Here is a 15248-nt window from a genome sequence, read left to right as displayed (position 1 = left end):
TGTCCAGAAACGGTGTGGTCCGGGAAGGCTCCCTCCGATTCGGCCGACGTCACAACTGGGCTCTTTTCCTCGTCCAAGATGTCTCTGTAGTCGGACAGCACAGTAGGATTCACCAGGTCCGGAGAGACGCGACGGCAGTGAGTTGAATGCACCCACCGCTTCCTGTTGGTCACTCGTACAGCCGTTCGAGTCGCAAGCAGGACCTGCTCGGGGCCACGCCACCTCGGTTCCAAGCTGTTTGTTCTCTCGAAGGATTTAACCATCACGTAATCCCCAGGACGAAGATTGTGAGCCTCTCCAATAGAGTTGTAAGGGAGCGCTTCTCGAACCTGTTGGTGAATAGAGAGTAAATCATTTGTTAATCGTGCCAAATAATCGTTCATCATTATACAAGGCACATCATGTAACAATCGAGGCTTAGGAACTCCCCATATATTCATAGGCCTTCCAAACACCACTTCATACGGAGTGAGGCCAGTTCGAGAGTGGGGCACTGATCTAATAGAGAGTAATGCTAGCGGCAAGGCATCAGGCCACTTCAAAGACGTGGACGCCACAATCTTAGCCAGTTTTAGTTTCAACGTGGCATTGTACCGCTCGACAAGACCTGCTGACTGAGGATGGAACACAGCATGGAACTTTTGCTGAATCCCCAATCCCTTTAGCACATATTCCACAATTTTCCCAACAAAATGAGAACCATTATCGCTCCACAAAAATTTGCAAACGCCATATCGAGGGAAGTATTCTTTGAGCAAAACCTTAGCTGTTGTCAAAGCTGTATTATCCTTCGTGGGGAAGGCCTCAACCCATTTGCTAAAGGCACACACCACCACTAAGACATACTTAAGGTTATTGCAACGCTCAAGCTGGATATAATCCATCTGAAGTACCTCGAATGGTGCAGAAGGTGGAACGAACCCTCCTTTCGGAGTATGCGTCCCTTTTGCAGGATTGTGCTGTAAACATATCAAACAGGTCTGCACTACTCTCTTGGCAGTGTTAGCAATCTCAGGATGCTCCCAAACTCGTGTCAACAATCGAGTGATTGCAAGAGCTCCAACATGTGCCAACCCATGTGTCATTTGGACCATCGCTTGCAAGTAAGCTGCAGGCAATTTCCATCGTTCCATATCCTTGCTCCTCCAACAACCCTCATCATCCAGCACCCCCTCTGCTGCCCATGTTACAAGTTCTGCTTCAGTCGCTGATTTCTGGATGTCTAATATCTCTGCTCTAGCATCATGCCATCGCTCGGCCTGCGACTTCACTACATACATGTTGGAGTCGTTTCGTGACATAGCTGTTTGTCTTGCTATACTGTCTGCAAAGGCATTGCCTTGTCCCACTTTGTCAGTGACCTTTTTATGTGCACTGCATTTGTTTATCGCTACTTTCTTTGGACAAAGTAACGCGTTTAGGAGATCACGCACTAGCTCTCCGTGCATAATGTGTACTCCATGCGAAGTAAAAAACCCACGCTCTCTCCAGAGTAGGCCAAAGTCATGCGCTACTCCGAAGGCGTACCGGCTATCTGTGTAGATGTTCACACATAAGCCAGCACTCAGTTCGCAGGCTCTTGTCAAAGCTATCAGCTCCGCTGCTTGGGCTGATTTCTGGGGTATTCGTGCTGTTTCTACCACCGTCTTAAGTGTCGTGACCGCATATGCTGCAGAAGTTGTGCCATCTGGCAGCCTCAAACACGATCCATCAACCCACAGTTCCCCATCCACATCTGGAAGTGGCATATCCTGTAAGTCGACACGACCCTTTGTTTGTTCCTCGGTCAGGAAAACACAATCATGGTGTTTTTCCTCCTGACCCTCTTCAACCGGATATGGCAATAAAGTGGCAGGGTTCAGGGTAGCGCATCTTTTCAGTGTGATATGCGGCGCCAAAAGTGTGAGCTCATACCCTGTTAAACGTGCACTCGTGAGATACTGCGTCTTCGTTTGATTTAACAGGGCATCTACTGCATGGGGATCTAACACCAACAATTTGTGTGACAAAACTATTCCCTCACTTTGCCGTATAGCTACTGCTGTCGCTGCGACTGCTCGGAAACACCCAGGTAACCCTCGCGCTACAGGATCAAGAATGGCTGAGAAATACGCACATGGCCTCTGCTTATCCCCGTGTGCCTGCACTAACACTGATAACGCGCACCCATCTTTCTCGTGCACGTACAACGTGAAAATCTTTGTGGAATCTGGTGTACCTAACACGGGTGCAGAGCAAAGGGCCTGTCTCAATTGATCAAAAGCATTTTGACATTCATCTGTCCATTCAAGGGGCATTGGTGTAGTTTTGGACAATAACGCTAACAAAGGTTTGATAATGTGCGAAAACTCCATGATCCACTGTCTACAAAAGGACGTTAGTCCTATGAAGGCGCGTACATCTCTCTGAGTGCGGGGGACTGGCGTATCCAAAATCGCTTGAATTCGATCTGATGTTAATGCACGCCCCTCCTTAGACAAAAGATGACCGAGGTAGGTCACCTTGGGTCTACAGTATTGTAGCTTTTTCTTAGAGACTTTATGATTGTTCTGAGCCAAAAAGGAAAGCAAAGCAAATGTACTCTCCTCACATTGTGCATAGGTGTCTGCAGCCAACACGAGATCATCAACATACTGTATAAGGGCTACTCCGGATTGCAATTCAAAAGAGTCGAGCTGTCTTTTTAAAGCCTGGCTATAGATGCTAGGACTCTCTGTGTAACCTTGGGGAACACGACAAAATCTGTACGATTTATTATTTAGGGTAAAGCCAAATAAGTATCTACTGTCAGGATGAATGGGGATGGAAAAGAACGCGTTCTTAAGGTCAATAACAGAAAAGGTTGTCGCAGTTGGGGGGACCAAGGTAAGCAATGTCGTGATATCAGACACCACCGGGTATTGGGGAATGACAATTTTGTTAATTTCTCTCAAATCAATAATAAATCGATAGACTTTGTCGTCAGTATCTTTTTTAAGAATCGGAAGAATAGGGCTGTTACAGACATTGTAAGGAACTTCCTCCACTACTCCTGCAATAATCAAATCCTGAACGATGTGCGTCAGGGCAATTTCACCTTCCCTAGAGATCTTGTACTGTGGTACACGTGGCAAAAGTACTCCCTCCTTGACAGTAATTCGAATAGGCGGAATAAGCATCTGTCCCACATCCGTATCCGATGTCGCCCATAACGTATGTGGGAGAGAGGCTAATGCTTCAATTTCCTTCATTGTACAAAATCTATCTGAATCTGGGTAATTGTCGTTCAAAATAACCCGCACTCCTTCAGGAGCGCAGCGTATCGTTGCTCGAAAATATTTGAGCAAATCAATACCCATAATGTTATCTGGAGTGTAAGGCGACAACAAAAATGGACAAAAACTGAAAAAATTGTCAATACAAAGTGCAAGAGGTTGTGATAATGGGCTAGGAGAGGGTGTGCCATCAAACCCTATACATGTTATCGTTTCGCCAGACAGGTGGAGCCCTTGGAACCAAGTTTTTAGACAAAGCACTACGAGTAGCTCCTGTGTCAACTAAAAACTGATCAGTAGAACCCAAAATGCCCGCTGTTACATATGGACCTCTTTGATCTACTGGCACTTCAACCGATTCCACACCCCATCCTACGCAATCCTATGCATGCACATAATCCTGATGCTCCACATTCTCATTCTCCGATATCTGATACTGATTCCGTCTATCAAAAGTGTTTCGTTCATCCTGACCACGACCCCTCGCTTCAAACCTACCACGATCACTTCCGCCACCTCTCGCTCCTGAATAACTATTCCTCGACCTTCCACCTCCTCGACCACGCTGACTACGTTGCTCACGAAGCACTGGACAATCTTCAGCCCAATGCCCAAACTCTTTACAATATGCGCATTGGTCCTCAGCAATATCGGTACGACCGTACGACGCATTACCCCCTCCACGCCTGCCTCTATCATTCCCTCTAGATTGCGTACCGCGAACCGGTGCCAACATCACCTTCGTTTTCAATTCCTTCGTTTTCTTATCAACACTTTCTTTAGCCTCTATTTCCTGCCGCTCGTAATACTGAGCCATAGTTAACAAAGACGCAGGGGTCGCTGTGGTCCAAGAACTTTCACTTGCTTTCAATCTTTTTGCAATCTCCGGTAGGAGATTAGCCACATACTTATCTACAAACAAATGCCTACCCGTATCATCTGTTAATGATTGACCACTGTAATCATGAAACGCTTCTTCAAAACGTGTAAAGAAATCAGATACCGATTCGTCTGACTTCTGTTTGCATGAGGCTAACATAGTCCAATCGATCTTTTTAGGAGGAACAAGCGTTTTTAGTTTGTTCAAAATAGCCGCTGGAAGATCTAAAATTAAGTCACATGGTTTGCATGCAGGTTCCCTGTCTAAATCAGCCTGACTTATCTCCTTCCAAGTTGCCCCAAACATCGTTTGGTCATTAGTCTTACGAATCGATCTCCACATATCGGGGGGGAATATTAATCCAAAGAAAAGATCTATATCAACAAGAGTCATAACACAAGAGGAAATGGCCCCCTCTACCCCTTCATAGAATGCTGCCGGATTCTTACGGAGATGAGGCAAAGCGTTTTTCAATGCCATAACATCTGCTCTGTTCCAAGGCGTACACACCCAATTATATATAAAATACCCCTTTGCATTCGCCGACATTTTATCTTCATCTGTACCGTCCCCTTTAGGGGGAACATACAGAGGTGCAGCTTCACGCATAGGCATAACATGCACTTTAGAATTCTATTCTGAACCCAGGATAGAACACTGTTTGGACTGTTCCGTCGACCCCGGCACAGACTCTTTTTCTGTTTTTCGTGCTTCCCGCAATCTGGACGCCTCATCCCGTAGCTGGAGCAATCGTGTGAAAAACCCATCTGCATCTGCAAGAACAAATAAACCTTTACGCATATTCTCATGATGGACTGACATATCCTTTGGTTCTAAGTCCACTGAATTTTTACGGAATCGAGCAATAACTTCATCTGCAAAAGTAGTTAAAAAACACATCAATTCTCGTTCCGACCACTTATCCTTTTCCGCTACAACTTCTGACACAGTTATGTGATTCAAATTCAATTTCCTAGCAAAACTACGCAATTCCGCGGCTCTCTCAGCAGTTAACCTGGTACTTGACTTATCCCGACCTTCATCACCGGAATCCTCGGACGGGGCCGTAGGCTGAACATACGGAGGCGGAGATCGATCTAATAACGAAAAATCATCGACCTCATTATTAAGGACAGGATAAAGCGGACGACGAATAGGAAATTGACCGGTCGTTTGTAAATTACGTTCCCGTGCCTCCCTCTCTTTCTTCTCCTGCGCCTCCTTCTCCTCAAGCTGTAAAGCTTTATCTCGAGCAGCCTTGCGCTGCTCTTTGTCCGCCAAGGCAACCTCACGCTTCATACGTTCACGCACTGCTTTCTCCCACATTCGCACACAATCAAACATGTCCTGTCTAGACCTGCGCTGAAACAAACATTGCTCAACAAACTGAACCTTTCGCAAATCAAACGACCCATGTAGTGGCCATTGCAACTCGGGATCGGTTCTAGTGTATTTATGCCATAATTTACTGTACAGTATAGGGGGAAGGCCGAATTTTACATACATATCACGATTAGGTGTTCCCTCTGGGGGAGCCGGCTGAGATTCATTTAGCCTATATGTGGTACCATTTCCAAGACAGCACATCCCTCGGAGTGTGCTTAAAACAGGCATGTTCAAAAAGTACCACGAAAGCGTGATACCGTAAAAAATGGCACTTACAGTAATTCACACAAATGTGCCGCTCAAAGTACGAACAAAGTTAGAGAAACATCTCTACATGCCTGCCTATGTGAAGTGCACTACACATATGTTTCAAATTCACAAAGTCAAAATGTTAGCTAACTCAAATCATAATCACATTCATAGAACTTCAGTAAGCGTCCGCAGACTACCTTACTGATCACAAATCTTACCCAAAGCTCAAATGTCCAGATTCCAACTGCCAAGGTCTTTGATCGAATCAGCCAAACGGGCACTGTACAGCAACACAGACGAGCAGGATCTCAGTCGGAGACCGGCGCCACCTGGAAGGTCAGATCAGAAGGAAAGGAAGAAAACACCGTGGGTGCCAAGACTCGGGTCACTCAGTGGCAGCGTACGCGTCCATGGCGAGTTTCCAATCCTTCGTCACGACCTCTCCTTCGGGCATCCGAGTCGCCGATGAGTCCCTTCGTGGTCGTCAATTTGTGGTATTGGGTTTCCAAGGCCTACATGCTCCACAGAAATACCCACTTACACCAAAAGAACTGTAGGCACGGAAACTGAAAAGTACAAAAGACAAGTTTATTAAGACCCCATGGGGTGGTGGTACATTCCTACAGCACCCTTCGGCAATGCAAGAAATATCACACCGAACGTTGGTGCGAGTCCTTCTTTTATACAGATTTACAGTAATAAAAAGGTAGGCGGTACATGGTTACAAAGTTTAGGTACATATATGGTCATTTTTGGAACACAGCCAACTCATGGGAGGGGTTACAACACCACTGGTCAGTTTGGCGGAACATTCCTAAGGGGTGACTGGTCAGTCGGAACTGCGCATGTACAGGCTTGACCGTTACTAAAAATAGCCTGTTGCTGGGCAAACTCGAGTGGTCAGTGGCACGGACAAAGGACTAAAGGGCATGCTGACCACGAGGCCGCTCATTCCCTAAATGGCGTTTTCGAATAAGGCCAAGTTAAGGGAAATAACGTGTAGCAAAGCTAAGCACTAACCCAGCCATCGTCAAATTACGACACCTCCAGTGAGGCTCTAAATGTGAAAAATTCTTTTGAAGTTTTAACCATATAGTGTTAACCAGGGTTAGTAGCCGTGGTTGCTCACTGCGATTTGCAGGGGCACAAAAAACGTTACAAGAGCAAAAAACTCTCCCCGTGGGTCGAGACAGCGCGGGATGCCTTCACGCGTTGTCTATTTGAGCACTTCCCGCATTGTATCTGCACTCAGGGCTGCTGTCTCCCGGAAGCTGAAGATCGCAGGCCGAAATTGTCAAAGTCCATAAAAATTATAGGACAAAGCGACAGAATATTAGTAGTCTTTCAAAACTTAGTTTGCAAATCTGTTTTATGTTACTGTTCTAGGTGCTACAGAATCTGGATTCTCAATGAGGCGCGTCTTGTAAAGTCGCACGTAGCTTCATTTAGTGTTTGGAGACAATGACGATGCAAGGCTAATGTTAGATCCTCGACGCTAGAAATCAAAGGCTTGACCTTGGCTTTTCTATTTGTACCTCTTGCTTTTGAGCCTGGTGCTACCTTGCAACTGAGGTGTTGATCTTACAGCTTGTGCAAAGTTCCTTGTGGCTTTCTCGATGATGTTGACGTTGTTGCACTCCTAATATACTACTTGACCAATCTTTCTTATCCTTTGTTACCTGGTAAACATCAAGTAATGTAGGCAGTCAGAACATTTGTTTGAAGTTACTTGCGTAGGATTTAAGTTTGGCCCTATAGTTCAATGATCAAATTTCACTGTTCAAATGATCTAACGGAGAGGATATTGGTCAGGTTTAAAGTTAGCCAGCTGTGGGACAGTTCCCAGTATATTAATATTTATGACGTATGGGGTTTCTGTTACAAGGGTTCTTTATAAAGGGCTCATCAAGCAAAAAGACTAAAAGCAACCAAGTTTGTAGATGGCAAATGTATAAACTAAATCACCTAAGCCATTTAATATGGCTGTCGTTCTAACCAACTAAACAGGTTAGTTCTGTTTGTGCTACCATTATTGTTGTGGGGGCCTGGAATCACGTTTAAAGTTAACAATGAGGTTAAGATTTTTTATAATGTATAGCTGTAAACATCAGCAAACGTTGATTCTCTCTTTGTAAATTATGGGTACTAACAACTTGCATGATCACCTCCCACATCTGCTCTAAGGTGGATAATCTTCCTCCCAAGAGGCATTGTGGGTAGTGTGATGGTGCTCCCAAACTGCCCCAGAGGAAAGTTATTTACCTTAAAACAAAAGTTGCATTGCTGCACTGAAGCCTTCTCAGGTCCCAGCCTGTAGTGAATGCGCACATAGGAACTGTTTGGACCGGATGGAATGAGTACATAGCATCTTCTGACCCCCAAGGTAAGAAACTATAAATGTGCATCTTATGGCCTACAGGCTTTGTAAAGGCTGTAGAGGCACCCTTGTTACTTGTTCAAGCTCAAGTGTTGTGTGTGTCTGTGGGGAGGTTTGGGCTCTGAGGGATGCCTGAGTTCTTGAGGCTATGAACGGAGGCTGCATGCATGTGAAAAAATGCAGGAGTTGTGTTGTGGAGCCGAATAGACTCCATGCAGAATGTGTGCTGTGGAGCCAAATAGAATCCATGCAGGATGTGTGCTGTGGAGCCGAATAGTATCCATGCTGGGTGTGTGCTGTGGAGCCGAATAGTATCCATGCAGGATGTGTGCTGTGGAGCCGAATAGTATCCCTGCGGGATGTGTGCTGTGGAGCCGAATAGTATCCATTCAGGATGTGTGCTGTGGAGCCGAATAGAATCCAAGCAGGAAGTGTGCTGTGGAGCCGAATAGTATCCATGCAAGATGTGTGCTGTGGAGCCGAATAGAATCAATGCAGGATGTGTGCTGTGGAGCGGAATAGTATCCATGAAGGATGTGTGCTGTGGAGCCGAATAGAATCAATGCAGGATGTGTGCTGTGGAGCCGAATAGAATCAATGCAGGATGTATGCTGTGGAGCCGAATAGTATCCCTGCGGGATGTGTGCTGTGGAGCCGAATAGTATCCATTCCGGATGTGTGCTGTGGAGCCGAATAGAATCCAAGCAGGAAGTGTGCTGTGGAGCCGAATAGTATCCATGAAGGATGTGTACTGTGGAGCGGAATAGTATCCATGAAGGATGTGTGCTGTGGAGCCGAATAGAATCAATGCAGGATGTGTGCTGTGGAGCGGAATAGTATCCATGAAGGATGTGTGCTGTGGAGCCGAATAGAATCAATGCAGGATGTGTGCTGTGGAGCCGAATAGAATCCATGCAGGATGTGTGCTGTGGAGCCGAATAGTATCCTGAAGGATGTGTGCTGTGGAGCGGAATAGTATCCATGAAGGATGTGTGCTGTGGAGCCGAATAGTATCCATGCTGGGTGTGTGCTGTGGAGCCGAATAGTATCCATGCTGGGTGTGTGTTGTGGAGCCGAATAGAATCAATGCAGGATGTCTGCTGTAGAGCTGAATAGAACCCATGCTGGATTTGTGCTGTAGTGCCCAAAATAATCCATGCAGGATGTGTGCTTGGGAGCCGAAAACAATCCATGCAGGATGTGCGTGTAAATCTGAATAGAGTTAATGCTGGATGTGTGTGCTGTAGAGCCCAATAAAATCCATGCAAGAAGTGTGCTGTGAAGCCGAATAGACTCCATGCAGGATGTGTGCTGTAGAGCCGAATAGGATCCATGCAGGATGTGTGCTGTAGAGCCGAATAGAATCCATGCAGTATGTGTGCTGTAGAGCCGAATAGAATCCAAGCAGGAAGTGTGCTGTGGAGCCGAATAGAATCCAAGCAGGAAGTGTGCTGTGGAGCCGAATAGAATCCATGCAGGATGTGTGCTGTGGAGCGGAATAGAATCTATGCAGGATGTGTGCTGTAGAGCCGAATAAAATCCAAGCAGGAAGTGTGCTGTGGAGCCGAATAGAATCCAAGCAGGAAGTGTGCTGTGGAGCCGAATAGAATCCATGCAGGATGTGTGCTGTGGAGCCGAATAGAATCTATGCAGGATGTGTGCTGTGGAGCTGAATAGAATCCATGCAGGATGTGTGCTATAGAGTCGAATAGTATCCATGCAGGACGTGTGCTGTAGAGCCGAATAGAATCCATGCAGGATGTGTGCTGTGGAGCCGAATAGAATCCATGCAGGATGTGTGCAGTGGAGCCGAATAGTATCCTGAAGGATGTGTGCTGTGGAGCGGAATAGAATCCATGCAGGATGTGTGCTGTGGAGCCGAATAGAATCCATGCAGGATGTGTGCTGTGGAGCCGAATAGAATCTATGCAGGATGTGTGCTGTGGAGCTGAATAGAATCCATCCAGGATGTGTGTTATAGAGTCTAATAGTATCCATGCAGGACGTGTGCTGTAGAGCCGAATAGAATCCATGCAGGATGTGTGCTGTGGAGCCGAATAGTATCCATGCTGGGTGTGTGCCGTGGAGCCCATTAGAATCCATGCAGAATGTGGGCTGTGGAGCCGAATAGTATCCATGCAGGACGTGTGCTGTAGAGCCAAATAGAATCCATGCAGGATGTGTGCTGTGGAGCCGAATAGAATCCATGCAGGATGTGTGCTGTGGAGCCGAATAGTATCCAGAAGGATGTGTGCTTTGGAGCGGAATAGAATCCATGCAGGATGTGTGCTGTGGAGCCGAATAGAATCCATGCAGGATGTGTGCTGTAGAGCCGAATAGAATCAACCTTCTTAGACCTTCAGCATCTGGTTATTGGAACATTCTAACCTGCATATGTAGAGGATTCTCCAATGTCGGTCATGGAGGGCTGGATTCCGGCCTCATTTCTAACATATCCGCATTTAGATAAATGTAATTATCTGAAAAATCTGGCATGGATTCTGCCTTCCAGGACCGACATTGGACAACCCTGTAAGACCGAATCATAGTGCGTGAGCTTCATGAGGGTATTTGAAAAGGGGCGGGCGCCAGACCGTCTTGACAGAGCGAGGAAAGAAGTGGCTTCACTGAGATCTTCCCCAAAGATGCACTTTATTGCCACATGCACTAAAGACGTCTTTTTGTGATAGGGTTGTTGGAGGTACTTGGGCCTACTGACTCTTGTAGGGTTTGTTTCCATGAAGTAAAGATCCCGCTTGAGCATTACACTTCATAGATTAAATGCACCAATGCGAACTGCAATATTGTACTTGGAATGATAAAATGCCTTTCTTATTTTTCAGCTCGGTCAGGAGAGCATTCTAGTTAGCCTTTTTTCTAAAAACTGTTAGAAAATGAAAGCATGCTTTGGCACTTTTCTTTTTTGGCATGGGGGCAATTGAGCTAATCTTGTGCTTAAAATAATGCTGGAGAAACAGACATGGGTGGCGGCACTATTTAGAAGAGTCCCTTTGGTGTTTGTGCGCTTTGTGCCAGGAGCATCTCCCACCCTGTAAACGTCACTGCCATCCTCGATTTAGCAACAATAAGAGTTGAGTCTGGCCTCAGGCTCTTGTCAACAACTGTTTGTGGCCCCTTGGCAAGAAGTCTTCAAAAAAACAACTTATTTCCCAAGTTTTAGGTGTAGAACAGAACTCAGGTGTTTAAAAAGCCGTTCCAGAGTTTCTAAAGCTAAAGGTTATATTATAAAAGGACAGAAATCTGTCTGGCCAAAGTATGCTTTAGTCATTAATATGGTATGTCATGGTCACAGGACAAGTTTTACCAGAGTTAAAATGTTCCAGTGTAGAAACACTTTAAATTTTGCCCTGATCTGGTTAGTACTAAGTCCTGTGATTTTCTGCATGTTTCAGTATTCTGTCTCCTTTGGTGCCTCATACAGCACCTCGCGTTGTACCTTGCGTAGGAGGCATGCACGACCTGTGGGTTCAATTTACATAAATGTCCTTTTCTGTTTTTCAAGGTTGCAGAGCATCATCCCAAGGCTGAACCCACCTCCACCAGTCATCAGAAAACGCTCCACCAAGACGTTGCTGGGCCAGGAGACGGAACCCAAGCCAGCGGAGGAACATACAGTGTTACCACGTTCCACCCTTACAAGCCTCACGGACATCACAGCCGGTTCACTCACAGCCTCCGACTTCGACTGCACCTCTCGAAGCTCAGCCGTAAAATCCAACCGTATCTCTTGCCTGGAGAACGCAGACCTTTCCCCAATAAGGGAGCGTGCAAACCTGTCCTTTGACAAAGAACTGACTGTCGAGAACGACACGTTCTATTCCATGACTGGTAGCTACGACAACTTGAAAGGTACGTCTGGCTTTGGAATGGACACCAAGGTGAGCGAGCGTCTCTTTAAGCGCTTGGAACAAGTAGGCGCGACCACCGACTACACGCTACCTTTTTCATCTGTAGCCAATGAGACTTGCCTACACATCAGCTTCTCGGAAGATGAGCTGCCGAACGAGTCTGATGACGCCATAGGACGCCAACACCAGCTCCTCGTAACTAGAAATAGAAAATAGGTACATGCTGAATTGTAGTGCACCCTATATTAACCTGGGTTTTATGTTGCCTTTTAGTGATATTTTTTACAAACACTATAAAATACAGAAGTCTTTGCTCATTGGATGGAATGTTCACAAAACTTCTGTGCATCAGAAGAGCATTGAAGTAGCGTTGGATGCAGTACAATTAATTGGGATACGTTTGTGAGGTCTTATTTTAGGGTTCTAACCAACTGGTTTGGGTTTAATGAAGTAAAGGCTCCACGAACTGACCAGCTTTTGCTTCCTAATCCTAAAGAAAGACAAGTTTAATACTAAAGGGAAATAGCCTTTGTTTCCTGGGCAGGCGTGATTGCCAAAAACCTGATCTGCCGTTCCTGATTCTGTCACCAATTTTGTGAACAATTTAAATTTCTCCTCAGTTGCTCTAAACAATTTCCTAGTCTGCACTTGACAGGGGTGTAATTTCATGCCAGTGTTACTTCTACAGCCCCCTGAGATGGCCATTAGTGTGGGTCCTGGGATGAAATGTCCTCAAAGCCCCTCACATGCCTTTTAACTCCTCAGCTGTTCCCTTAATGTAGGAGGCCGCCCTCGCTGTGCTCATTGTAGGGTCATCGGAGATTGATGTCGCTTGCCAACATTCTGTCTGCGTCGCTGTGTGTGCCCTGAATGCATCATGATGCGAGTTTGTACAACCAAGTCTTCCAGGTTAGTTACAATGTTTTCCTTGCAATAGTTCTAGGCAGTGGGCTACCGGAGACTGGTGGCTTATGATTGTAACCCATAGAAAGCTACTGGACCCAGATTGTCGAAATCAGATTTAGCGTTTTAGTCTGGGAGAACTTTCCACCAGCTGAGCAGGAGGGCTGTAGGTGCATGTTTCCACACATTGCATCAGTGTTTCCTTATTGCAGTATTAGAACTGTCATCATGGTCTGAATACCGCATTTGAGGTGCCTCACAAGTGCAAAAGAGACATGAGCTACTAGTAACTAGCATAAAAACATCAGTTTGCCCTTGCTGCTCCGTCCGGAAGCCGGTGCAAATGTTGCTGCTAAATTGCTGCGCAATCTGCGCAATTCTACCCCAGTACTTCCAGTTTTTGCAAGAAGATGCACACACAGTTCCCTTTAAAATGGACCTTAATATGAATGATGTCACAGTGAGTCTAAAAACAAAAGCAGACGTCATCAAACGAAGGAGCACACTTGAATGCTTATTCAGAGTGGTAGGACTGAGTAAAGAGAATGTTTTGTTCTACACTGTAAGGAGCCTTAAAACGGAATTCAAAAAAATTGAGTCAATACATTTCGATTTACATGACATGAAATCATCAAAATACTTCATTCAGTGTTTTTCAATCATAATAGCACATAGACAAATACAATACATCTAGAGAATAAAACACACAAAGCTAGGCTTAAGAGCAGGGCCCTAACTCATGTCATTAAAATACTCCAATGGTTAATAAAAGTATGCTTTTAAATGTGTATGATAAATTGTGATATCAAACCATCCCATCATTTTTTGATAAATAAATACTTTTTAATTAATTAAAATTGATAAAAGGAAATGCAAGTTAAAATGCTTCATATAGCACTGTATAGGCATTGGGACACAGACAAAAAGGGGCATAGTAAATAAACGAGTTCTGTTGGCTACTCAACGCCCTACGCCTAATAGACCAACTCCAATAAAGATACTTGGAACTCTACGGACAATTATCTGAGAGGTTTCTGGGTGAAGAAGCCGTATAGCGACCTCTGGTTGATGGCGACCAAGTTGCTTGCATAGTGCAATGATCCGTGGTATACTTGGGCAGGTGTAACCAGGACAAAATAAAATAAAATGCACCAGTGAGTCATCTGACTGCTGGCAGACTGGGCATACAGTGCTTACAGGGGTTAGGCCATTCCATTATAGCCTTATAGCCCGCCGTAGAGGGCTATACCGGCTATTAAAGGCCCTCTCCAGCGTTAAAGGCCCCGAGCCGAAGGCGAGGGCCTTTAACAAGGGAGAGGGACTTTAATAGCGGTATAGCCCATCTACGAAGGGCTATAAGGCTATTAGAACATTCTGTCACTAGAGGACAGAATGTTCCAACAAAAAAACCAAATAAACAAAGCCTTTTGGAAGCGTGAAGGGATTGGAATCCCCTCAGGTTCCCTGAAGCCTTTGTTCACAGCCAGAGCTGTAAACAAAGAAACATTGGAATGTTGGAGCACCAGGCTTATACCAGCCATTATAAGCCCAGAGCACTCCATTGTTTTCAATGGAGCTCCCAACATTCCAATGTTCTAATTGTCAATAAAGGTATTAATGGTAAAGTTCCATAACAGAACTTGAGAAAGGATACCTTTGCAGCCAATGGGACAATAGGATCCAGAAAAGGCTTGAATACAAATTCAGGTTTAATATCTAGGAAAAGGGAAGTAAGCATCCACTGGGGCACATTTTGGAATCCGCTAAGATGGAAATGCTCCCAAAATGCATTCTTGAGTGTGGTCTTGGATAGGTAGACTCTGGATGCCGAGGTGGACCAGTAATCTGCTAGCCTGATATGTCCTTCTTCTGGACCTAGCATAGCCACTTGATGTTGCCAACACTGTCCAGAGAAGCTACTCCCTCCAGGTCTCCAGGATAATCATCCAGGCCTACAGAGTGCTTCAGCCTTCTCCAATATAGTAACAGCCTTAATTGAGCCTTATGTATCCTTGAGTTGAGACCCATGTCCCGTCTTAATGGTATTACGGGGTATTCTTTGGGAGGTTTGTAGGAGATCTCAAGAATGTGTTCTCTGCTCCACCAAGTTTGGTCAGAGTCGAGATGCCCCATGCTTCAGCCCCATGCAAGGTACTAGCCTTAGCTCTATCCGCCTTAAGCGTGGGAGAAATATGCCTGGTGCGAGATGTCCTGTCACATTTTAAAATGGAAGCAGAGCGATGGGCTACATTTAAACTTCTCTTCTCATCCTGGTGTGCCCATGACATAGATCTGGATGACCTAATTCCCAAATAATCAAACTCGCT

The 15248-nt window shown here is 45.5% G+C and overlaps 1 protein-coding gene across 2 annotated transcripts in view; it reads left to right on the top strand.

Moving 5' to 3' along the window:
• The window catches only part of LOC147661180 (uncharacterized), a 224153-nt gene extending 210021 nt beyond the window's left edge, over positions 1-14132 (top strand). For both annotated transcript variants that reach the window (XM_086951259.1, XM_086951260.1), the window contains exon 10: positions 11673-14132. In XM_086951259.1, coding sequence (XP_086807385.1) covers positions 11673-12234 — 562 coding nt within the window. In that variant the 3' untranslated portion in view covers positions 12235-14132. The remainder of the gene's footprint in view (positions 1-11672) is intronic.
• Positions 14133-15248: the final 1116 nt, after the last annotated feature.

Source organism: Lissotriton vulgaris, unplaced genomic scaffold (assembly GCF_964263255.1).
Source record: "Lissotriton vulgaris unplaced genomic scaffold, aLisVul1.2 SCAFFOLD_1407, whole genome shotgun sequence".
Classification (NCBI taxonomy): domain Eukaryota; kingdom Metazoa; phylum Chordata; class Amphibia; order Caudata; family Salamandridae; genus Lissotriton; species Lissotriton vulgaris.
The sequence above is the reverse complement of the archived record's forward strand: the minus strand, read 5'-3'. Positions and strand labels throughout refer to the sequence as shown.